Source organism: Mirounga leonina, unplaced genomic scaffold, assembly GCF_011800145.1.
Source record: "Mirounga leonina isolate KUSES-001 unplaced genomic scaffold, KU_Mleo_1.0 Mir_92, whole genome shotgun sequence".
NCBI lineage: Eukaryota > Metazoa > Chordata > Mammalia > Carnivora > Phocidae > Mirounga > Mirounga leonina.
This window is the reverse complement of record NW_023270852.1, coordinates 3,947,618-3,974,076: the sequence shown is the minus strand read 5'-3', so window position 1 is coordinate 3,974,076 and position 26,459 is coordinate 3,947,618. Positions and strand designations below refer to the sequence as shown.

The 26,459-nt window shown below is 36.0% G+C and overlaps 1 protein-coding gene across 1 annotated transcript in view; it reads left to right on the top strand.

Annotated features, from left to right (window-relative positions):
* Positions 1-26,459, top strand: part of FAR1 (fatty acyl-CoA reductase 1) — a 66,408-nt gene that overhangs the window by 24,609 nt on the left and 15,340 nt on the right. The window contains exons 2-9 of the mRNA XM_034995477.1: positions 6,080-6,275; positions 10,117-10,292; positions 16,550-16,729; positions 19,223-19,400; positions 20,462-20,506; positions 20,646-20,764; positions 22,129-22,196; positions 23,719-23,890. Coding sequence (XP_034851368.1) covers positions 6,087-6,275; positions 10,117-10,292; positions 16,550-16,729; positions 19,223-19,400; positions 20,462-20,506; positions 20,646-20,764; positions 22,129-22,196; positions 23,719-23,890 — 1,127 coding nt within the window. The 5' untranslated portion in view covers positions 6,080-6,086. The remainder of the gene's footprint in view (positions 1-6,079; positions 6,276-10,116; positions 10,293-16,549; positions 16,730-19,222; positions 19,401-20,461; positions 20,507-20,645; positions 20,765-22,128; positions 22,197-23,718; positions 23,891-26,459) is intronic.

Below are 26,459 nucleotides of genomic sequence, written 5' to 3'. Positions count from 1 at the left end.
AAGGCTGAAGTCAAAGAGATTACTGCCTATGTTTTCTTCTAGGAGTTTTATGGTTTCAGGTTTCCATTTAGGTCGTTAATCTGTTTTGAGTTTAGCTTTGTATATGGTGTTAAGAAAGTGGTCCAGTTTCTTTCTCATGTAGCTGTCCGGTTTCCCAACACCATTTGTTGAAGAAACTGTCTTTTACCCATTGTATATTCTTGCTTTCTTTGTCATAGATTAATAGACCATATAAGCATGGGTTTATTTCTGAGCTCTATTCTGTTGCATTAATCTATGTGTCTCCTTTTGTGCCGGTACCATACTGTTTTGATTACTATAGCTTTGTAGTGTGTCCTAAAATCTGGGATTGTGATACCTCCAACTTTGTTCTTTCTCAAGATTGCTTTGGCTTATTCAGGGTCTTTTGTGGTTCCATACAAATTTTAGTATTTGTTCTAGTTCTGTGAGGATAAGATATTTTTTGAAGAAAATACTCAGCTGCCACTGTTAAGTGATGTTTTCTATAAGGCAGCTCAAGAACAGTAAAAATAAATATGAATCACGTTTCATAGCCCCTCCGCCCCAGCACACAGGAATGATAATGCCGCTGTTTTTCCTCAGTATTGCAATGCTGCATCTACTTTTCAGCAGATGACAGGAGCTTTAGATATCTTGCTGTGGAGTAGAATCACACAATCGGAATTAAAACAGCATGCTCTAGAAGGATTGGCAGCATTTTCTTCCCTGGCTTCCATCTTTCTAGTAGCTTCTGGCTCTGTCAGCAGGACCTATGTGGAAGATGTGACAAGTCTGGACTTTCCTTGAAAGAATTCTTTTTTTTTTTTTTTTTAAGATTTTATTTATTTATTCATAAGAGACAGAGAGAGAGAGAGAGAGGCAGAGGGAGAAGCAGGCTCCCCGCTGAGCAGGGACCCCGATGCGGGACTCGATCCCAGGACCCTGGGATCATGACCTGAGCTGAAGGCAGATGCTTAACCATCTGAGCCACCCAGGCACCCGAAAGAATTCTTATTTATGCTGGCTTCGCCATTAAATTAGTAGGGTGAAATTATTGGTGGATGGGGGGAATCAAGAATACCTAGACACAGAGTTTAAAAATACTTAGTGCCTATGAAGTTTTTGGTAACATTGTGATAAAGTGGGAGACTTGTGGGAATTCTTCTGTGAAGAAAACCATGTAAGTCACATGTAAATAGCTTTGGGCTAGTTACCTGAACCTGATAAGCAGTTTCATTCTTCAACCTTCTTAGCAAACAGCCTTTATATTGCTAAGCTTGAGGAGACAGAATTAAGTTTGATAAAAATTTTCTGCTATTTGGTGTTAACAGATTTGCTGTTTAGGCTTTAGAGGGAAGTTGTCTTTGTAGATGAGAGAAGAAAGTATGTAGTTTGTTAGTTTAGGGTTGAGCCAATCATATATTCAGACTGTAAATCCTCAATTATTAAAGGGAAAACTGCCTGATATCTTTTTCTGTTTTAAATGCATATGTACACCTGTGGCAAACTTTCTTGTGGCTGGTATCTCATAGGTGCTTAATAGTATTTATTGAATAAACTCTTACATATGAAAAAAATGAAGCTTAGAGAATCAGATGACTTGTTCTAGGTCATGTTCTCAGTACACTGTGGTTAACATGTAATTAGCATATAATTGTTATTAATACCTACCAGATTTGTTAAGTATGTCGATGCACAGTTTCTTCATATCTCCCCTATGAGGTTATTAACATTTTAATTTTATAATACACTACTGTTTTAATTAGGCTTTTGGTCACTGAAATCTTGAAATAGTCTCATTTAGACCTGAAGCTGGTTATAACTAGAGTAACCGTATAATTTATTGTGCATACTGAAAGACTTCAGAGGGCTCTACTCAAACTTAAGTTGGGATAGCATGTATAAACCAGTTTGTTCCAGGCAAACCAGGACATGTGGTCACACAATGTTTTTATTTTCTAAAGTACATTTTTTATTGGTGTATAGCATACATTCAGAAAGTCTTAACCAGTATCCCAGAAGCCTCCCTCACACCCCCTTCTGGTCACTACTTCTTTGCAAGATAACCATTCTTCTGACTTTTAACTGATGAGTTTTGCCTGTTTTTGAACTTTATGTAAATGACACTATATAGTATACACTTTGTGTGTCTGGCCTCTGGCTCAGTGTTCTCATTGTGAGCCCCATGCATGTTGTATGTAGTGATTGTTCCTTCATTTCATGATTGTTCATTCATTTTCTTTTCTGGTTAGCACTTCTTGTGTCCTGTTTAATAAATGTTTGCCTACCCCAAGATGATGGAGATGTGCTGTCATCCTCTAGATACGTAATTATTTTACCTTTCACATTTAAGTGTATAGTCTATCTAGAATTCATTTTCGTGTGTGGTATGAGGTAGCAGTCAGGATTCATTTTATATAGGGATAGTGAATTGACTGCAGTATTCTTTTTTTCTTTTTTAAAGATTTTATTTATTTATTTGACACAGAGAGAGAGAGAGAGAGGAATCACAAGTAGGCAGAGTGGCAGAGAGCGGCAGAGGGAGAAGCAGGCTCCCCGCTGAGCAAGGAGCCCGATGTGGGACTCAATCCCAGGACCCTGGGATCATGACCTGAGCCGAAGGCAGATGCTTAACAACTGAGCCACCCAGGCGCCCCGACTGCAGTATTCTTTGTTCCAAAAACACATTCCGGTAGCTTTATAATATATCTTGTTATACGGTAATGAATTTCTCCAGCTTTGTTGTTCTTAGTGCTTGTCTTGGCTATTCTTGTCCCTTTCTATTTCTATAACATTTTAGAATCTTAGTTTCCATCCACATGTAAAACAACTTAGAGTTTGATTGGGATTGTATTGAATCTAAGGAGGGTGAGCTGACATTGTATAAAGATGTCTTCTAATCCAGGAATGTACATTGTATATCTATTTATTTAAGTATTGTTTAATTTCTCTCAGTGTTTTGTAGTTTTCAGAAGAGAGGTCTCAAATATCTTTCAGTTTATTTCTAACTTTTGGTAGTTTAAAAAAAACAATTTATTGAGGTAAAATTTATACAATATATTAGTCATTTTATTTTTAAATTTTTTATTTTTTAAAAGATTTTATTTATTTATTTATTTGTCAGAGAAAGAAAGAGCACAAGCAGGCAGAGCAGCAGGCAGAGGGAGAGGCAGAAGCAGAAGCAGACTCTCCGCTGAGCAAGGAGCCTGATGTGGGACTTGATCCAGGACCCTGGGATCATGACCTGAGCTGAAGGCAGACGCTTAACTGACTGAGCCACCCAGGCATCCCTGTATTAACATTTTATTTTATTTTATTTTTTAAAAGATTCTGTTTATTTGAGAGGGATTGAGAGACAGCACGAGAATGGGGTGAGGGGCAGAGGGAGAAGCAGACTCCCCACTGATCAGGGAGTCCGATGTGGGGCTCGATCTGGGGACTCTGGGATTATGACCTGAGCCCAAGGCAGACGCTTAACCGACTGAGCCACCCAGGCGCCCCTGGCAGTTTCTCTTCACTGCCCACTCTCCCTACCCCTCAGCCCCTGCCAAACACCAATCTGCATTCTGTCTCTGGATTGATTTATTCTGGATATTTCTATATGGGAAATCAATGCAGTATGTGATGTTTTGTATCTGGCTTATTTTACTTAGTATGTTTTTGAAGTTCATTCCCCTAGTGTAGTGTCAGTTCTTCCTTCCTCTTTATGGCTGAATAGTATTTCGTTGTAGGTGTATGCTGTAATTTGTTTATCCATTTATCTGTTGATGGATCTTTTGAGCTATTTGTACTATTTGGCTGTTGCAAACAGTGCTGCTATAAACATGCATGTACATGTACTTGTTTGAATACCTGTTGGCAGTTTTTTTGGGGTATATACCTAGGAGTGGAATTGCAAGGTCATATAATTCTGTGTTTAACTTTTTAAGACACCACCACCATTTCCCACAGCAGCTGAACCATTTTACATTCCCACAAGCAATGTGCATGGGTTCAGTTTCTCTATGTCCTTATCAATACTGGCTATTTTCCATAGTGTCTTGGTGTTTTGGATGGTGTGGTAAGTGGTATAGTTTTGTTGTTGTTGTTGTTACTTGATTTTCTGTGTTGCTGATGTATAGAAATATATTTGCTTTTTTCCATATAAACCTTGTATTTAGTGACCTTTTTAAGTTCCACTTAATTTTAATAGTTTATGTATTTATTGGATTTTCTTGTTCATCTGAATTTCTAATTTTCACATGCTTTCTTATTCTTCTGTTTCTTTTTCATAGTAGTTTGTTTATTTTATGGATGCAATATTCTTGTGAATGGCTTGAAGAATTTCTATTAGAATTTAAATTCTCTTTAAATTTTTCATTACCTTCATTTCCTTTGTGGTTGCTTCTGTTGCTTTTCATTTTGGTCCTTCTTTTAATTTTGTTAAGCATTTCTTAAATATCAGGTGATCCTTGGTTATCTATTCATATTTATGAAGGAGCAGGGTGATTGGTTTTGGTGGTTCATACTGGCTTCCTCTCAGTTTTTTGAGGTCTGTTTTTCCAAAAGAGCTTTTCTCTAAAGGAGATTATTGATGGAGAGTTCTGCATGAGTTTGTCTTAAGGGCCAGCAGCAGTCCGATAGGCTTAGAACCTAAAATTTATTCTGAGGCTCAAGTGTTGTGAGACTTTTTTCCTTTTGGTTGCTTTAGTTTCCTCTCCTGATTGTCCACCTGCCCCACCAAAATTTGTGGATGTTAGGAGCAATGTCAGGTTCAGCCCTACTTCACTTTTGTTCCTAGCACCCATGCTCTATGTTCTTCTCAGCAGATCTGAATACTAAGTCTCGGGAGCCCAAGTTTATACAGGAAGTAAGACTGTCATGAGTGGCTCTGCTGTTGTGTGAGCAATCCTTTAATTACCTTGATTTCCCTATGCTTTAATTCAGCTTCTTGATCCTGAGCTTGGTGTTCTTTGTTCAGGGAGTTGGGATATCTCTTGCCTCCGTATAAGTCCTTTCCTATGCTTGCTTTGCTTGGATTGCTATTTCTTCTGCTATGGCTTCTCTGTCAGTTTAGTCTTGGCTGTTTCTTCTAGAAATACGTTCCTTCTTTCCTTCCTTCCTTCCCTACTTTCTGCTTGTTAATTGGTCTATTTCTTATCTTCAGATTGTTATGAATTAATTATTTTTATCATTATGAAAAATTTGGACATAAAACACAGGTATCTACTTCCTAGCATAAAGAAAATGTAAATACAATTGAAGTTGAAACCTCTTCTCTGATTGTATTGCACTGCCTCTCAAGCATCTATTAATATTATCATGTGTGTGCATTTCTAAACAATAAAGAGCATTGTTTTGAATGTGTTTGAGCTTTGAATAGCGACATACTGCATGAAACCTTCTGCATCTTGTTTTTTTTCTATTCATCATGGTTCTTTTGTTTATTTGTTCTCTTAGTATACTATCTTTTCTGCTGTTTTAGTAGAATTTGGACAGGGAGGATAAGTCAACCCATGTATTCTTTTCTGTGACTTTTTTAAAAGGGAGATTTAAGCACCTTTTGGATATATTGTCACTCCAGACATGGAAAAGAAAGGACTTGGTATTACCTCTTCTTGTTCCAACTGGTCATGATAGGTGAATATGATACGTCACCATGTTATATAAGCTAGGCAATTGAGTCTTGCTGCTGACCTGTATTTGGTGTTATAAATCCTTTTGGAGACAGAGAAATAGGATTCATTTGTGTGTAGGGTTTAACAGAGGTTTAAATGAAGATTTGGGTTCTTATTGCTGGAAGGAATTTTTAGAGGTCATTTAGTACAAACTATACTAAGGAAGCCCAGGCCCAGAGAAGGTGAGTGATTTGTCTGAGGTGATCCAGGGGGGAAAACACAGGGATCAGAAGCCAATTTTGCAGTTCGTTGTTCTTTCCACCTTACTACAGTGGATCAAAGGTTAAAGGCCCCTTTTGTTAACATTCGACTTTAATTTTTGCCTATCCTTTAAAATATTTATTTCTATACCAAGAGATTTTTAGTACATAAGAATTAACATAAATCTTTGAACTGATGTTTATTTGCTGTGTTTTCCTTAGGATCAGAATGGTTTCAATCCCAGAATACTATGAAGGCAAGAATGTCCTCCTCACTGGAGCTACCGGTTTCCTAGGGAAGGTACTTCTGGAAAAGTTGCTGAGGTCTTGTCCTAAGGTGAATTCAGTGTATGTTTTGGTGAGGCAGAAAGCTGGACAGACACCCCAGGAGCGAGTGGAAGAAGTTATTAGTGGCAAGGTAAGTGGGGGGAAAATGATCATTTGGAGGAAAGAAGAGTGTGTGTTTGTATGTATAACTATTATAATCATCAACAGCTCAGTTTATTTCTTCAGTGTCCTGAAAAAAATTAGTGAAAAAAAAATCCTACAGGATGGCAATAAACTGGATATGACTTGTGCTTAGTAGGAGAAAAAAAGCTTTCCTCTGTGATGGGCAAAATTGTATAACAAGTTCTAAAATACCTGTATGTTAGATATTTAATGTGTTCTTAGAATATTTGAGACCTATTACTTGTAATTAGGTATTTTAGATAGTATTCAGGATAATAAGTAACTAAGAGGTAGTTTCTAACTAGTACCTACGATGCTGTGAAACACTGTCCCTTGATAACACTTAAAAATTTGTAAGCACTGATTTCTCCCCACAACAGTGTTAGGAAGTAGCAAAGCCACATATTCCCATTTGACAAATAAGAACATGATGACAAGAGGGGTCATTTAGAATGCAAGAATAGGTCATGCATTTTGAAACTTTGGAGAAGTATATTGATAAGAAAAAATGGAAATGAGCTGGAGTAAAATTATCTCACAATTGTAAGCTTTGAATTCTCTCAGATTGAATGAATTTATCTGACAGTCATTGGCAGTAAGTTTAGTATAGTAGCTATGTAATTTTTTAGTTATTAGGTAGTGTCTAGTACCTTTTAATCACTTGTAATTAGTATGTTTTAATCTCCCTCCTGACTCCCTCCTCTAATAAGAGGTTATTTATTATTACTCATTTTTTATATTTCAGAAAACATTTACTGTGCATACTCAGTGCTGGACACTTGACTTGATGTAGGAGGTTGAATTCAGGGATAAATAAGATAGAATCCTTGCCTTAATGGGCTAGAGAGTTTTTAAGAGGGAAAAGGGAAGAAAGAGGGAGTATAGAAGTGTCAAGAGAGACTGGATAGGAGCAATTATTGGTGTTAAAGTCTTGGCTGGAATTGAGAGCCTGAGTAAAATGTCAAAGATTTGGGCATCTCCTATGGGGTCTCCAGGGCAGTGGGTCTAAAAACTTTCCTCCACAATAAGTCTAATATGTAAAGAAAAAGAATGCCTTACACTTAAAGCCTGAGATTTATTGAACTTTTGTAATTTAGCCTAATTATATATTACATGGAGTTTAGATGCCAGAAGCTCTGGACCCTCCTGGCCCCACCTCCCAGTTGTGCCCACCAAAAATGTCTCCAGACATCACCATATGTTCCCTTGGGGGTAAAATTTCCCCAAGGTGAGAACCACTGATGAATGTCTTCAGGAAAAGAAACTCCATTAATATGGTGGTGGATTGAACTAAAATAATTGACCACGAAATAAATTCTGGAAAGGGAATAAAGCATATCAAAGAGGCCATTAGTGAACATAATAAAGTAGGAACTGGCGGGGTGCCCATGGATTAAAAGCACTGGAAAAGGTAGTGTTGAATAAAGAGATGGTGGCTAGAGAAGGGAAGAGCATCAGGTCTCAGATGTAACTTGCAAAGCAGCATGACCCTTTCTTGGTGGTTGGAGATGTCTGATATGAAGGGGAGTTAAAGGTCATTGGCAGTGTGGGAGAATGAAAAGTGTGAATTCAAGGTATTAAAAGTACTTTTCTGGTCATTCCTCAGGTTGGTTTTTTTTTTCCTGCCCGCCCTTTAAACGTTGATATTCTTCAGAGTTCTGTCCTAGGCCTTGATCTCTTCTTACTAGATCCAGTTAGGTGATTACTCAGCAACCTCTGTTTCACGTGAGACAGATGGTTGTATTTTAATAGATTTGGAAAAAGCTTCATCTAGTCTGGACCAAGGGTGCTCATCACTGCTGCTACCTGGGTGATCTTCTCTTCCCAGGGCTCTCTGTATGTAGTTAGTAAAATTTGTATGGATAGTCTGGCTCTTCTCTTCCCTGAACTTCAGACCCGCAAGATCCAGTTACCTCTACTAGGTGTGTGCTCTGGGTGTCCCACAGGCCCTTTACACCCAACATTCAAAAAACTGAACTTGTGTCTCCGTAACTGTACTTTGTTCTCTTCCCATGTTTTCCACCTAATGAGTTTATTCACTTAACAAATGTTTATCATGTCTACATCTTGCCGGGCACTCAGCTAATAAGGACCTCTGTGCTGAGCAAAATAGATGTGGTCCCCGTCCTTGTGGAGTTCACATTTCCTTATCCCTCCTATTCAGTCATTGGCCAAGTCTTACTGAATTATTTTAACTCCCCAAATGTTAATGCTCTCTCAGTTCTAGGTGGTTATACATGCTGCTTTCTCTGCCTGGAACACTATCGTTCTATTTTATAATTTCTGGTGCTTCCCCAGCGGGGTTAGTTGTTTCTCCTGTACAGTCTCATAGCACTGTAGTATTACCCCTATTTTATTACCTTTAATATAGTATTTTAATTGTATTTACTTATCTGGCTTTTCCTATCATATTCTAAATAGCTTTCGGGAAAGATTGTTGCTTTGTTTTCTCAGTATCTAGAAGGTGCCTGGCTCATCTGAAATGCTTAGTAGATATTTAATAATTAATATAAGAACACATTAATACTGAAATCACTAGGTAACAGTAGTGGAAGGGAACACTGTTATATCCATTTAGGAAGTGAAAGCGAGCATTATATAAGGTGTATAGATTTTTCTTCCCAGATTGAGAATCTCTGCTTAAACTACAAGTATGGATTTAAATGAAGTGGAGAGTCAAAGTGTAATAGAGCAGTGATCTGGAGAGAGCATCAGTATTTCTTTATAAAATCTGGGATGAAAAATTAAATTTGACTCACAATCGAATGTGCCTTTACACTGTAATCACCTTGGGATCTAACTGATTCTTTAGTTAATTTATTTCTTCCAGTATACTTAAGGAATATTGAATTTTAGGGTTAGAATCCTGTATATATGATATTTCTTGTTTGTCCAGATTCTAATCTGCATATTTGCTTGCCAACTTTTTTCCCTTCAACATATTTTTTTCCTTTAAAAATTTTGTAGGTTTTACAAATTTAATATAGACCATGAATAATGTTATTTTACTGTAATCTACTGTAACAGAATAAAACCAAAATAAAATGAAGAGATAAATTAAGATCTGGATTTTAGAAATCTGAATGATCATTTTAAACATTGTCCTGATGTCTATACTGCTTAAGTCTATTCTGAGGGACGGTGCAATACACTCTAGTCAGCAAAGGCATGGGCAGTTCAAATTTAACTCTGCAAACTACCAGCTCTGTGTCCTTGTCAAGTTACTTAAGTTCTCTGTGTCTTAGATTCCTCATCTGTAAAATGGGGATAATAATGTGGGTTTCACAGGGTGTTTTCTGTACAGAATGATAGCAGTTAAGAATAGCAATTTTAGGGCGCCTGGGTGGCTCAGTTGGTTAATCGGCTGCCTTCGGCTCAGGTCATGATCCCGGGGTCCTGGGATCGAGTCCCGCATCGGGCTCCCTGCTCCGCGGGGAGCCTGCTTCTCCCTTTCCCTCTGCCTGCCTCTCTACTTGTGCTCTCTATCTCTCTGTCAAATAAATAAATAAAATCTTAAAAAAAAAAAAAAAGAATAACAATTTTAGGATTAACATAGTTGAAGTTTTCAGAATAGTGATCCTTGGTGGGGTGCTAATGGGTTTTAGAAAGTTGAAAAATACTGGGGTGGGAGGGATAGGGCGGCTGGGTGATGGACATTGGGGAGGGTATGTACTATGGTGAGCGCTGTGAATTGTTTAAGACTGAAGAATCACAGACCTGTACCCCTGAAACAAATAATACATTATAATGTTAATTAAAAAAAAAAAGTTGAAAAATACTGCTCTAACATATTTTATCCCCTTGGATAGCTCTTTGACAGATTAAGAGATGAAAATCCAGATTTTAGAGAGAAAGTTATAGCAATCAACAGTGAACTCACCCAACCAAAACTGGCTCTTAGTGAAGAAGATGAAGAGATCATCATAGATTCTATCAATATTATATTCCACTGTGCAGCTACAGTGAGGTTTAATGAAAATTTAAGGTAAGTAAAGGTATTTATATGATATTTGAACTTCAGCATAGTTTAAAAATTTGAATTCTTTTTAGTCAAATTGTTTTGAAAGTGATTTGAAACTGTTTGCCCTAAGTTAATTGTAGCTTTCAATGTCCTAAAGAGTGTTAAGAGAATTTTCTTCTTCTTGTTAGCAGTTTAGAAACATTGGACAGCTAATCTGTATATTAGACGAAGTTGCCTTGAATTTAACTGTAAGGCAGGGAAGTATAGAGTAGAAGAAAGAGAAATTTACCTTCGGTAGGTGTGTCAGTCCTAACAGCTAATAGGGTTTGTTTCCTCTTCCCTCCATTCTTTCAGAAGCCTAAATCTCAATGGCTTTATTTTTCTACTCTGCACATATCCATCTGAAAATTAGAAAAAAAAAAATTGAACTCAGGTTTTGCAGAGTAAAGATAAAATGGCTTATAAATTTAAGTTACACCTTCTTTTGTTTTAAAACTTGGTAGCAGTATTAGGGACAGGCAATAGTGGACATAAGTTTAATTAGAAAAATAATTTGAAAAAAAGAAAAATAATTTGGACTTCTGTCAAATGCCTGTTTCAAGAAAAAAATAACATTTTAAATGTTTACTATTTTTTAAAAAAATCTCACAGATATGCATTTCAGATAATGGTGCTTAATTCAGAGGATTCTTTTTGATATGTTCAAAAATACTGTTTTTTAGTGTTAATCTAATTGTATAGTCTTATGCCAGTTAAAATGGTGCAGACTTTTTTAGGTTTTACAATTACTTGAAGTCCTTCTTAAAATGTTTTTAAGTTAAATTTTGTTTATAAAGGGTTTTGAGATTATTTCCCATAAAGTCTTTAATATAGAAGTATAAATCTTAATTGGCATTATATAATGTGACAGTTCAGCACCAAAGCATTACAATAAGTTTTGCCTATATTCCAGGTGAGAACACTGTGATAGTCACTTACATTTCTTTAATAGTACTTTATAGTTTTCAGGGTAAATTTTCTCATTCATTATTTTATTCCATGCTGATGTTACCACTGTAATATTGTGGGCAAGTCCATTTTATACTTGAGGAAGCTGAGGCAGCACTGTGTACTGCACAGGACATGAGCTTTTTGGAATTACATACCTTAGCTCTAACTTTGACTTTATCATTTATTATCTGGTGATAATGATTTATTTACTTTTCAGTTGTTTCTATACAGCCATTATGTGTTCATGATTCAAAAGTGACAAAAGAATCTTAGTAGAGCTATAGCAGAATTTCACTTTCATAAAAGGTGTGTGTACATATATGTGTATTTATATATATCTTTTGATATTTGGCACTTATTATCCTTGGATAGTGTGATAACAGGCAGGTTTTTAGTATTAAATAATAATCTAACAGATATTTCCCCCCATAGTTCTAGCTTTCATTGTTTTTCATAACCAAAAGAAAATTCACACAGCCTTATGAAACTGTTTTCAAGAAAAAAAGGTATATATTTACCAGATAATTGTGGTATAGTCCTCATTAACTTAAAGGGGAAGTTAGATGCTTTTAAAGGGGAAATTGCTTGCAAACAGACATTAATTAGGGTGAAACTCCTCAGAGTAACCTTTATGAGAATGGCCAAAGTGCAGTCCTTTCAGGGAACCTTTTCTCTCTTTTTCCCCTTGAGGTAAGCAAGTCTACCATTAATGAAAGGGAAATCTTTTCGCTATTTCATCTTTTACTAGTGATCTCATAGTGCAAGGAAGATAGATAGATGAATAATAAAATTTATTGCCTTGTCAAGGCATCTGTATTTACTGACCTAACCTGAGTCAGTTACATTGAAATTATTGTTTCCTGTGAAGCAGTTTTAATGTATATTAATGTGTAAGTGGTGATATTGCAACATTAGATTTGGGCCGGACATTCTAAAATAGTGTAGGTTGGCATGTAATAACTGCCTAAAAAACACTCTTTATAATCATTTTTATCTTTAACTGCCACAAATAAAAAGTGGCACAAAGACTTTATTGCCAGGGCAAAAAATAATCCAGATTTTACTCCCAACATTATACCCAATTTTTTGTAAGAAACAAAAATTGCACACAGATCCTATTTGCAAAGTCCTTATAGTCTAATAAGGGAGATGGATTTGCTTAAATAACAGTAAAGTAGGATAGAAAGTAAGGAGTCACTAAAGAGTGTACATTAAGTGCTGTGAGAATTGAGAGGTGGTAGAGCTCATTTATTTTCAGATTTGGTGGTTTATAAATCTTGAGGTGGGAAAAAGTGGGTATCAAGATTAGGAATTGTAAAGAAATACTGACAAAAGATGAGGGGAGAGTGACATTGAGGATGATGAAGGGAATTTCTTAAATATTTGATCCTGGGGTCTGTTGTTCCTAAGGTAGTAAAGAAAGAAAGTGAAGATAGGACAGTGGGGTTGAGAGTAAAGGAGTGTCAAGAAACTAGAGACCATGATGAGGACAGAAAACAGGCTTACGAGGGGAATTGGAGGGGCAGATAGTGTGGTCTGGGGGAAATTCTTAGTACGAGATGTCAGAGAGCAGCAATTTGAATGTGAGAATATGTGAATATGAACATATGAATATGGGAGTAGGTGTTTTGAAAGGAGTGGAAGTAAAGATGGATGATGAGAAAGGATTAAGAAGCTATTGAGTCTAAGGGCACCAACTCTCCCACTTCAGAATGCATTATGAATCTTAGGAATTCCTGGAAAATGTGTTAAAAAATGCAGAATTTTAGAATCTACCTGCAAAATTCAGACTCTCTGGTTTGGGATAATACCCAGGAATATTTATCTGTAGCGAGACCCCTGAGTATGATTTTAAATTATAAATGTCTGGGTCCCCTACCTTAAGATTGATTAATTGGTCCCTAGACATCTGTGTTTGTGTCTTAATTAAATTAAAAAAAAAAAAGCAGCAAGCAATAGTGATGAGATCTCATCTAGGAAGTATTTTCTCAGAAATGGGGAAGGGGAGAGAGATATCAAAATGGCCTGGGGAAGTTATTTAAAATATAGTTTTCCAGGGCCACCTGGCTGGCTCAATTGGTAGAGCATGTGATTCTTGATCTTGAGGGTAGAGGTTACATAAAAATATAAAATCTTTAAATATAAATATATATATTTTTATATATATAATTTAATATATAAAACTGTATAAATAAATAAATATATATATGTTACATATATATAGTTTTCCAGGCTTCGATTCAGACATTACAATGTGCCTGAGGATGAGGTCCAGCAATCTACATTTTTAATAAGCCCTCAGGTGTCTGTCCCGCCAAGCATGAGCTCTCTGGTTTAAGGTCTTAGAAGTACTATCAACACAGATTCTGAACAATCCAGGATATCTGTGCAAGACAGATGAACAAGAAAATTTATTAGGCAGTTCAAGTTGAGTTTTTTTACTCTTTTTTTTTTTTTTTGAAGTGGCTTCTATGTCTACATTAATGATGGACCATAATTAACAAAAGATGTGTTCTTTTGCCCCCTCCTCCAAAAGCTAATGTTATTTAAGATGCGTTTATGGCTCCATATAATCAAACCATGAAAATATTATTATTATTTTTTGGCTTTCTAGTGATCTAACGTGTCAGGGTCTCAGCCAGAAGTTCAGTGGAGTAGAAATTGGATGGTGGTAAAATAGAGTGAGATTATTAGCCTTGCAGAGATACTGAGAGTTACGTATGTAAGTATATAATGTGCCTTCAGGTTTGGGCTCTCAGGTACTACAGGGATAGTAGACAAGGTACAGGAGTGTTCTCTCTGAAGTTATTCCTTATTTTCAGTGACCCAGAAATTCTGTCACCATCCTCAGGAACCTGTAACAGAATATCCTTTGTGTACTGCTCCCAAAACCTTCCTCTCCCTTGCTTCATTGTTTTACAAATGCAAAAGAAAATAGCGTATTGCCTTACAGTCTAGTGGACTGTATCCTCTCTGTGAAATGTCTTTTTTGCTGGATTTCCATTTGAGCAGATTTTCCCCCCTCAGTTGAGATAAGGAAGAAAAAAGATACACTCGTGATTGTAAGACCTCAAACCAATTACTTCATTAAAAAAAAAAAAATTCCTTCTAGTATGTTTTCGTGAACCCTCGGATACTATTAAATTAGAAGAAAAAATAATGCACAGGAATTTTTTCTCTCCTGAATTATTTTTTGTTCTTGGTGACCCAGAACTTGTTGTCCTGTCCTCAGGAACCTGTAACAGAATATTTTCTGTATACTTCTTCCAAAACAGTACCCTCCCCATCCCCGTTGTTTTGCAAATGCGAATAGATATCAAAGCACTGCTTTATAGTCAAGTGGACCAGATTCTATCAGTGACATATCCTGGCCTTTTAAAAGAATAATTGGATTTTTTTCTTCTTGGATCCTGAAAAATGTAAGAATTTTGGAAAGTACCTAAAACTATTGTGATTTTTTAAAACATTCCCTTGTGGTCTATCTTTGAACATACATTGTTTTATGTAAAAATGTAAACATAGAATTTCTGATTTTACTTAGGGAAACAATTTCCACATTTCTAATTTTTTTCATAGTTAAAATTTTTGTGATGTGATGGTGATACACCATAATTGATGTATAATGTTCAGTAGGTATAGCAAATTTAGGGAATTTTCATTTCTTTCTTTGAAAAATTACAGTTAGAACAAGTTTTTCCTTTGAGTTAATTTCAGTAGGTTAACTAGATTAGTAATTATATCGTTTCTGTACTTCCTGGTACTTTGTCTTAATCTCTTTTGAATCCGTTATATCAGTGTAGTCACCAACAGTGTATTACTTTGCCAGTTTTATCACAGTATTACTGGTGTTGAGTATATCAACTTTTTTTCGTTCAAATAACAAGTAAAAACTACCCACCATCTCATTACCTTTAGTAATATTTATTGAATGCCTGTTTCAGTGCCTTTTTAGGAGTGAATAATGCTAAATACTTGCAAGCTATTTATTTCATTTAATTTTATGCAAATCCTAGTAGGTAGACTGTATTGTAGTTCCCATTTACAGGTGAGGAAATTGAGGCCTGAGTGCCTGACTAACTATACAAGGTCACTGAGTGCTAGCTGGTAGGTAGGCTAAGTCAGAATTTGAACCCAGGTATTACTCAGAGTCTTTTTTTTTTTTAAGATTTTATTTATTTATTTATTTGAGAGAGAGAATGAGATAGAGAGAGAGAGAGAGAGCATGAGAGTGGGGAGGGTCAGAGGGAGAAGCAGACTCCCCGCCGAGCAGGGAGCCCGATGCGGGACTCGATCCCGGGACTCCAGGATCATGACCTGAGCCGAAGGCAGTCGCTTAACCAACTGAGCCACCCAGGCGCCCCCAGAGTCTTGTTCTTAATCCTGCTTTACTTTATAATGTGTATATTTTAAAAATATTCATGCAGATTTCCCATGTTTTTATAGTTGTTGTATAATTATTTTAAATGACTCTTCTTTCATTGTGATAAAATACCTGCTTTGTTAAAGTTTATTCATTTCATTCATAGTGAATATTTAGGCTCTCTAGGCTTTTGCTATTACTGGATGAGGCTTTATTGATTATTTTTCTGCATATATTTGCATTTGTGAAATTATTTACCTTGGATAAGTTTCAAGGAGAAAATAATATATAGATCATTTTTGAGTCTTGCATGTGCCTCTTGTGGCAAAATGTACCCGTTTTATTATAATACCCCTTTGAATTTTGTAAGCTAGTCTTTAAAAAAGTGTTTGGATTAATTGCTACACAGAGAAATAAACATATTCTTACTTGATTATATGTTAATATAACTTAATGTTTCTGAGTTTTCTTTGACTGTTTTACCCTTATTGGTGACTCTGCCTTAGCATTTTAAAATTACTTAACCATTCTGATTACTTTTGTAATTCCATATCATGAAACAGTATACTTTTAAAAACCAAGGTGCAAGAGAAATCTAACGTGACTTCAAAATGTATGTATAAAAGCCAAAGACCGAAGTTATCTGTGTTTATTTCTGGGTAATTTAAAAATTTTAATTTTTTTTTTTAAATCCTAGTGGGAGGCTTCTTTTATAATTAGGAAATCTTTCTTTTTAAATGCAACTGATACAGTGGATGTACTTTATATTGAAATAAGATATACAAGATCAGACCTAAGGGATCAGTTGTAAAGAAACAAAAATCTGTCTCTCTAATGGAAATAAAAATATTTTAGCAGGTGAAATAAGTGACTTTCTAATTTTTCACTGGGAAAGCTTCCCAAATTTTCATTGTCACTTTTTCTTTTATAGAGATGCTGTTCAGTTAAATGTGATTGCTACACGCCAGCTTATTCTCCTTGCACAACAAATGAAGAACCTGGAAGTATTCATGCATGTATCAACAGCATATGCCTACTGCAATCGAAAGCATATTGATGAAGTAGTCTACCCACCTCCTGTGGATCCCAAGAAGCTGATTGATTCTTTAGAGTATGTTTGTTTTAGATTTATACACATTGGATTTGATCCCAAAGCTCTGGACCCAAGTTTATCTATGTGTATCTCTTGGTCTATTTCAGTTTCTCTCTCTCTCTCTTCACCTACACATATGTATACATTTATCTCTTCCTTATTCAACCAATTATTGCATATCTACTATGTTCTTATTGTGTAGATTTATATCTGAATGACTGTTGGTGAAGTCAAGGTGGATCTTTCACATTTGACCAGGTGTGAGGGTTGGAGGAAGGTCTCTGAACAACTCATCCATGATATTAGGGCCTCTGTTTTCCAGGGAGTTAATCTAGCAACTATGAGAAGTACCTGATACCCATGGAGACTAATGACTTGCCTGTTCAATAGCAGGGTTCTAATTGATTAAAAAATTATCCTTTTTTCCCCCAAATGGAGTGTATCTGTATAGAGAGGCCTTAAATTATTAGAGGACCAGTCTCATTCCTTTAAATGATACTCCTAGTGTTATTGTTTATTATCTTTCTGAGGACTAGGATCCTGTCAGCAATTATTATTTGAGAAGTATTTGTAAGTATTTGATGGATATGGCGTAAGTGAAGTCGGCAGGGTCAAGATTTCATTTGCTTCAGGCTGTACTTTCTCATCAAGTGAAACAAACAGGATCAGAGCAAAAACAAAAAGAAGGGTCTTTTCTTCTTTAATGGGCTAGAATTACAGAAAATTCCCGTGTCCATCATATCTGAACATATTCGTTAATCCTCCGATATTAGCCCTGTGGACTTTTTCCTAATTTATTCTTCTCTGTTTCCCTTAGGTTTCCTTTCTTCCCAGAGATGCTATCCACTTTCAGCTCTGTTTACTGTCCCCTGCTTTCTCAAATTATTTTTTCCTAAGGGTGCTAGAGAGCGTTCATTGTTTCTCCAAGCTTTCTACCTATAAGCACATATAAATCTTTTTCTTTACGGCTTTCCTGCTGATGAGTATGAGGAAGCAGACAGATTATAAGAAAATAAATAAGAATGGGAGTTTACCAAGACATTCTTATAATTCCCTGTTTCTGTTTTTTGACTCCATTTCTTAGATGGTCCCAAATATTTATGTCCTTGTCCCCATAGGTCAGTAGTGTTTCATATCTCTGGGAAAAGTTGAATGCAGAAGCTAATGAAGCTTTTTACTTTTTCTCTTTTTAGCAGTTGGTATATCCAAACATCTAAGTTGCTGAGAAAGCACTCGTAACCTTCTAATTTTGTATCTCTTTTCTTTGCTTACAAAGAAATCTAGCTAACAGATAATTTTAGGGTAACTCATAGATTGGCTCTGTAAACTCACTCCCAGTGATGAAGCTTTCTGGCTAACATCTCCTTGGTTTAGCCAGTTCATAGTTTTTGCTGTTTTTTAATGTAGCAACTGTTCCATTTTTCAAGACTCATCTCCACTATGGAATTTTTCCTAAGTTGAGTAGCAACCTCCCTTCAGTTTTGTTGATTCTTTTTCTTCCATGCACAAAAAGTACTTGTATATGCGGAAGAAAACTTACCTTGATAATCTCTGTTTTATGCTTCCTCGTCAGTTAATACGGGCATCTTTAGAGTATGCCATTTTATACTGAGTGTGTAAGTCTGTATAACATTATAGATAGTAAGGAAGAGTATCTGAAAACAGGTACATAACATAGTGGAATTGGAAATGTAGAATTGGAAAGACCATGGATATCACCTAGTATATCACCCTCCTTTTACAGATGATCAGAGACATATTCGTTAATCCTCCGATATTAGCCCTGTGGACTTTTTCCTACTTTATTCTTCTCTGTTTCCCTTTTCTTCAGAGACATTGAGAGGATTGGAGGAATTTTGTGACTTCATAGTAGGTTGCTAATTGAATTTTTATAGCATGGTTCAGTTTATTTTTATCACTTACCTTAGTATTTGTTAGTCTTGCTAGTGAGAACATAATAGTTTTTAGTGCTTTACATGAACTACTTAGATCCCTAGACCTTTTATATTAATTGTAAATGTATGTTCATTGCAAATGTTTGTAATGAACATGGTGCTGTTATGGTGGTTATGTACAAGTCTGTAATTCCTAATCTGAAACCCTTGGGGCTAGATATATTTTGGAATTTCTTTGGACGTCAGAAAGGAAATATAATCTATGTACTCTGTAATATGAAGTAACTTCACCTAGATCCGGGATAGCACCCCTGATCAAACACATATGAAGTGTATGAATATTTACCTTAAGTGGTCTTTTTTAAAAGGCCATAAATCAGTTCAGATCAGTTATTGCCACCTACTATATTATTTATGAAAGAACTCTTGGCTTTCAGACCTTTTGGGATATAGAAATTGTATATAAGAGATGTGGGCTTGTAGTTGATGTTTAATGAAAGTAGGATTCACTTTTTTTTAGTAAAAGTTGTCAAATCATTTGAGTCAGAGCAACAGATATGTTTGAATATGCAAAGTTACTGAATATATTTTTGCATGCAATTTCTGTGCTAACCAGGTGGATGGATGATGGCCTAGTAAATGATATCACACCAAAGTTGATAGGAGACAGACCTAATACATACATATACACAAAAGCATTGGCAGAATATGTTGTACAACAAGAAGGAGCAAAGCTAAATGTGGCGATTGTAAGGCCATCGATTGTTGGTGCCAGTTGGAAAGAACCTTTTCCGGTAAGTTGTGAGAAATCTTTGTAAATAATGGAATTGAGAATTTTAAGTCTTATCTTTGTATAAAAAGAGTTGGCAGTTGTTTGATATAAGAGCAGGTGTTTTTTACTGTACATGGCTTACTCTGGCAAAGTTGTTCTCATTCATAGAAAGAGATACTTTTGTTGGTACTTTTTTGTAATGTAATGCTGTGTATATAGAAATGCAGATAAACATTTTCAAAATCTTAACTGAAAGTTAAATTCAATCAAAGTCTGCGATGTTGTCTGGAGTCAAAGTAGACATTGCATTATACGTTTTCTTTGTGACTGACAAGATATTGGACTCTGACACATCAGCATTTGTTGGCTTTTAAAATTATTTACTGATTAGTTTCCCTTGTGGAGGTGAAAGAAATAGAGATAAGAATATTCAGGATCTTATTTTATTTCATTTGCTTTTTAGTACCAAAAAGAGGCAAGCGTTCCAAGGGGTAAACTCTTCCTTGTATAGATCACAGGCTAAGAAAGGCATAAGAAATTTCTATGATAATTTGCTGTAGAAAAGCAGGCCATTATGGTATTTGTGAATCCCTGGAATAAGGGAAAATAGATATAAACTAACATGAATTGATTTATAAAAAACCTAGGTCTCTATTATGATAGTAAGTGGTATCTCTTGTTGCTTTGACAAGTGTTGTCTTTTCGTCTGTTTTATTCAGTAATATTGAGGAGTTCCCATTTCCCCCCAGTCTCAGGATGCTGCTTCAGTAAATAGCACAAAATTAAACGTGAGAAGGTTTAATTTAGCTAAAATATTTGACAGGTATAAAGTCCTTTTTATTGATTTCTCTTTGTAGAGAGTTAATGGAAGAGTAGGTAACCCTTTGAAAATGACTTAATTTCACCATTTGCAATATCAGGAGAAGACTGCTTCTGTTACAGAAGGAGAGAAATATTCTGGTCTGAATCTTGTCTTTTTTAGTTTTTAGAAGAAAACTGCTAAGTATATATATGGGGTTGTAGATTTCAAATCTCTAGTTTTATAATATTTCTCAGCTCCCCCTATTTTTAATTTTTTATTAGGGATGGATTGATAACTTTAATGGACCAAGTGGTCTCTTTATTGCGGTAAGTAAACCTTTTGACTTATTTAACATTCTGCATATTTTCCTGTTTTCAGTGTATCTTTATATGTATATGTGTATGTGTGTATATATATGCACTCTGCCTTATATATCTTAAGGTGTTGTTTTTAATTTCAACAAAGGCAGGGAAAGGAATTCTTCGAACGATGCGTGCCTCCAACAGTGCCCTTGCAGATCTTGTTCCTGTAGATGTAGTTGTCAACACGAGTCTGGCGGCAGCCTGGTATTCCGGAGTTAATAGGTATATGAGGTGACAATGTCGCTTGTTAAATAAATAGTAACTGTGAAGGGAAAACGGAGCTGATGGCTAATGTTAATTAATCCCTCAGTCCTGGCAATTTCCATACCAGTATGTACAGGTATTATCACTTCCAATTGCAAGAATTGATTTAATCATAGGTAATATAGCAAGTAGTCCCATCAGTTGTAATTAAGAATTGACATTAATTTTCATATACTATCTACAGGATGGACAAGTTCATTTGGGATTAAGAATGAGAAAAACCCAAAACCCTGGTGCTTTTTTAATCCAAACTAAAACTTAGTATAAACTCAACATAGAAAAAACTGAAATTTTCAGAGAATGGCTTACATATATCAAACATGGCACACTAGAGTAGCTTTAAAGATTTATTTATTTATTTGAGAGCAAGGGAGAACACAAGCAGGGAGGAGGGGCAGAGGGAGGGGAGGGGAGGGGAGCCGACCCCCCCCCCCCGCCACGAGTAGGGAGCCTGATGTGAGGTTCAGTCCCAGGACCCTGGGATCATGACCTGAGCTGAAGGCAGACACCTTCAGCTGCCCCACAGCTGAGCCACCCAGTTGCCCCACTAAAGCACCTTTAATTGACTTAGGCCTCTTTGTAAAAGGGAGTAGTAGCATTTACAGGTAACTCTTAAATTTTAAGCTTTTCAATAACATTTTTTTTCCCTAATCAATAAACTGCCCTTATTTTTTATTTTTATTTTTTAAAGATTTTCTTTATTTATTTGAGAGACAGAATGAGATATAGAGCATGAGAGGGGGGGAGGGTCAGAGGGAGAAGCAGACTCCCCGCTGGGCAGGGAGCCCGATGCGGGACTCGATCCCGGGACTCCAGGATCATGCCCCGAGCCGAAGGCAGTTGCTTAACCAACTGAGCCACCCAGGCGCCCGAACTGCCCTTATTTTTTAAGTCAGCATTTTATATCCTAAAAAATACGATTATATGAGTATATTGTTTCTGGTAAAAGGGAACTCAGTCCATAGTTTTTAAACTAGAGCCTCTGGAAATGAAAAGAAGATAGGAAGAGCTGAGGTTGTTTGTCATTGTTGTTTTCCTTACATTTAAAACCAGATACTCCTGCTATTATAAGGAAGAAGAATACGAAAAGAGAAAAATATTTATTTTTTTTATAATAATTTTTTTGGTGGGGGGGGGAAGGGTAGTTGTAAATAGCCCTTCAGACACAAAGATTAATTGTTTAAGGATAATTTTTAAAATAACCAGTGTAGACAAGGTACCCATCATCCTTACTTCTTCCTACTTGAATGTTGTTTAAGATGTCGATTGGATAAGCTTGGCCTCTTTTTGATGTCTCACTGCTTTGATCTCTGTCTTTGCAGACCAAGAAACGTCATGGTGTATAACTGCACAACAGGCAGCACTAACCCTTTCCACTGGGGTGAAGTTGGTATGGTTTTACCTGTGTTTTTGAACGTTAGAATACATCTTAACTTAAAATACCCACTGAGTTTTTATGTTAGAACATACCCACAAGGCATTAAAAAGCCACTGAGTTACCAGTTTATTCTTATTTTAATTGCTGTATTAGAATATCTATACTTACGCTGCCTTGTGGTCCTTAGCAGTATTTCATAAATTAAAAAACATCCTGCAGTATATTCCCTCGTTGGCCCACCCTTTTCTGACTGTACTAATTTTCTGCTGCCGTCTGCAGCCTCCTTCACAGATAAATGCCCAGGATGAGGAAACAGTGATTTTTTTCCCTCCCTCATGGTACTCTCAGTCCTGAAGTTGTCTATTCAAAGGCAGTATCACTTCCAGCTACAGGAGTTGTTACATCACAGGAGCCACCTAGCTCCTAGCCACCTACCTAGCCAGCTACCCCAAGAGTAATAAATTAAGGAGTTAGCAAGGAGGATACGTTTTGCCCCAGTATTTTCTATTACATTTATTAATTTATTGAAGTTCACAGATTCACAGGAATATATGTGTGCTATATTGCTTGTTCTAAATTAGGGTTAATAGAACTTAAAGCCTACTGAAATTGAATAATTTTTAAGTTGTTTTTCAAATTTAAAGTAAGATATATCGATGGCATGGATTTAGTAATAGGTCTTATTTTACCTCTCATTGAACAATTTTTGTTACCCTTACAGAACAGTTTTGATTTTAAAGTAAATCTTTATGTCATTTGTCCTAGGGTTTTTCTGTGCCATTTTTATTTCAATTTAAAGATTGACCATTATAACATAAGAAAAAAAATCCAATCTAGGGTGATTTTAATTTTATGATAATTATTTAAATAGTATTCTAAGAATTTTAAAACACTGAAATGAGTTAGGTTTTTTGTAATCTCTCATTGTGTTGTAAAGTGTAGTAAAAATCAAGCTAAGCATTATTTTTCAGTGGATTTCTCAATATACATTTCCATTAAAGTATTAACATAGATAATAGATTTGGTTTTGTTGATATTGTATTGCCTAAATAAATTACAGCAGAAGTTAATTTTGGGTTGTTTTAAGCTTGTTGATGTATGTTAATTTGAGCAACTTAATTATTTATAAGCAAAGGATGATGATTTTCCTTTTCTTTTTTAAGTAAGTATACAGTAATAAGAATCTGGAAAGAGGAACAGAAAGAAAGAAGCTATCGTGAGAGGTGAAATATAGAAAGTGACATTGTAAACTGACATAGGTAAAACATTAAAAGGATTTTTAAGAGTGAATTGTAACAAAAATTCATTCATCTAATTAAAATTCATAAATAGTGACAGTTCTAAAACCACTCAAGTTCAGCAGTCTAATACTCCTATTCTCTTAGCTACTATCGAGAGTAGAAAAGTTTGTTTTTTAATTGAGCGAACTCTGACATCTTTGGTAAAATATTTTGCTTTGTAAAAACATGATTTTTTTTTCAAAACTTCATTACATGGTTATTATCAAAGCTGTTACACAACTTTTCTTCCTCAGAATACCATGTAATTTCCACTTTCAAGAGGAATCCTCTCGAACAGGCCTTCAGACGGCCCAATGTAAATCTAACCTCCAATCACCTTTTATATCATTACTGGATTGCTGTAAGCCATAAGGCCCCAGCATTCCTGTATGATATCTACCTCAGGATGACTGGAAGAAGCCCAAGGTAATGGTGACTAGCTCTGTCTTATCTGTTCCTCTGACTGTTAAACAACCCATGCTTACACTAAAATGCATATTCATTAACTCTCTATTTGTTTATGCTTATGATAAGGCTTAATGGCCTTTTGTGAATGAGAAGACTCTTGAATTAAGACTTTGTCAGAAAAGCAAAGGTAGTGTCATCACTTACTCTAATTTATTCTGAAGTTTGGATGATAAATTATTGTCATGTGCTGAATTCTAGGTCTAATTTTAGGTGTTTTTTCTGAATAACAAATAACATTCAAAATGCTCTGACGCTTATTTTTCCTACAGGATATTATCTAAATCATTCCTTCAAGATGAATCCTTTAAACCAAGTGTTCAGGCGCCCCAATGTTAAGTTGTATTCCAACAACTTATTGCTTCATTATTGGAAGGGTGTCAGACATACAGTACCTGCATTATTGCTTGATCTTGCACTCAGGTTGACAGGTCAGAAACCGTGGTAAGAAGAATAGCAGTAAATACATCTATGTATTGGTAAGGTGGTGGAAGCTTGCTGGAGAGACAAAAAGTCCGCTAGCATGAGCTTTACCTTTAGAATTACTAAACTGATTAATCACAATCACAATCAAGATGCTAGGACATTTCTTAGAAATTTAGAATATTTGGGGAGACTAATTGTGGATCTCATTCTTATTGGGCCATTGATCCTCCAAAATCCCATAATAGAGGAAATGTCCAGCATCAAGGTTGTCATTGTTATTATAAGCTGAAATTGAGCCCGTCTCTCCCCTTTAAAAACTCAGAGGTGAGTCTGTAGGGGATTAAGGGTAAAATGTTTGCTATGAGTGGATTGTACAGTTTTATATGAAAAAACATAGAATCTAAAAAATTAATGGCTTGAAATATCTCAGCTGCCCATTCAGCTTATAATATGGTAATTACAGTTTTTGACTAATTTTCCAGGTTGAAAATGTCATAGTTTAAAACAAAAGTTAACAAATGGGAAGTTTTATGTTTTCTTACGGTTGTTATATAGCCTTTCTTTTTTCTTTTCTTTCTTATTGAAACCCCACAAACTTAAAGTCCTCCTACTATCTTTACCAGAATTATAGCGAAATGTACCATAAATATATCTATTTTTTTTAACTACATGGGCGTTACAGTGGAGCCTTTGATTGGAGAGTTCAGGATTTGAGTATTAATGTATAAAGAAGATGCTGATTCCAGAACTTCCATCAACTGTTCAAAAAATAAAAGTGAGGTATCTGCCAGTTATAGTGTATCAGGATCTGAGTTTCTTGTAGGGATTTTCTGTGGATTCAGTTGTCAATTATGTTCCTAACCCAATGTGTTAAATATTGAAATATGTGAGAGGTGTCAAATTGAACAACTTTAGGACAGGTAAAGAAATACTTAATGGAAAAAAGATCCAAAATATATCAATTATTTTGAAGTTTCTTTAGAGTGGTCTATGAAATGCAGTATTTGTGATTGGCAGCATTCTTTCATGGCTAAAAAGCAAATGTAAATTCCTGAGTGATGGCATTGCATGCCTTCCTGATATTAATAAGGTTATTGCATATTAGAGCAGAAAAGTCAAAACTAGGTCAAAAAAGTAAAACAGGGTAAACATATCACAAAGCCTTATACAGAAAAGGGGGCTTAGTAAACTTAAACAATGAATGAATAGCCAGAGTTTATTAAATAATTTATAGTCGGTGTTGCTGTATAACAAATCATCTCAAACTTAGTGGCTCTTAGAAAAGCAGAAGTTACTTTATTATTTCTTTCGGTTTATTGTTTCTCTCAGGATCAGGACTTCAGGAGGGAATCAGCCAGGCAGTTTTGGCTTGGGGGTCTTTGACATGATTGTCAGATGGAGCTGAAAGGGGGGCATGCAGTGGAAACATCTTGTGTCGATGTCTCTTCATAAAGTGTCAGGATCTCTTCCTGCAGTCTCTTTTCGAGAACTAGTGGTAGCCTTAGGGGAAATGGACTGCTTACGCGGTGACTGAAGGCTTCAAGGAGAGGTCTTTCAGCAGGCAGGTGGAAGGTGTGTGCATTTTCTGACCTGCCCATAGAAATCATGCAGCACTACCTCATTCTTTCAGTCACACGTGAGTCACTCAAGTCCTCCAAAATTCAAGGAAAGGGGATGTAGAGAATGTTCAAGATCGTGTAAAATGTGAGCAAGTTAGTTGAAAGGTATTGTTGAAGCCATTTTGGAAAGTGCAGTTGGCTCTAGTCTGCCTTCTGGCCACAACAGTTCATACCCTTCCCTCATGGGAAATACACTTACCTCTTCCACCCTACCAAGACCTTTCTGGCATCAGCGTGAAGCCACTGTTGGGTCAACTGAATCTGGTGCAGTTGTAGATAAGGCTGTTTAGGAGTGGTTTTGCGGGTGTAGTTCCTCAAGTATTGGTCTGAAAACCTGTGAATGAAAGTGCCAAGTTACCTGCTGCCCATACACACAACGTGTAGGGGTGAGACAAGCATAGGAAAATGACTGGACAATTTTGTGCAGTCACTCATCTGTAACAGTTTTGAATTCCAGCTAGGTTATGTTTGGTGGCTTCTTAATT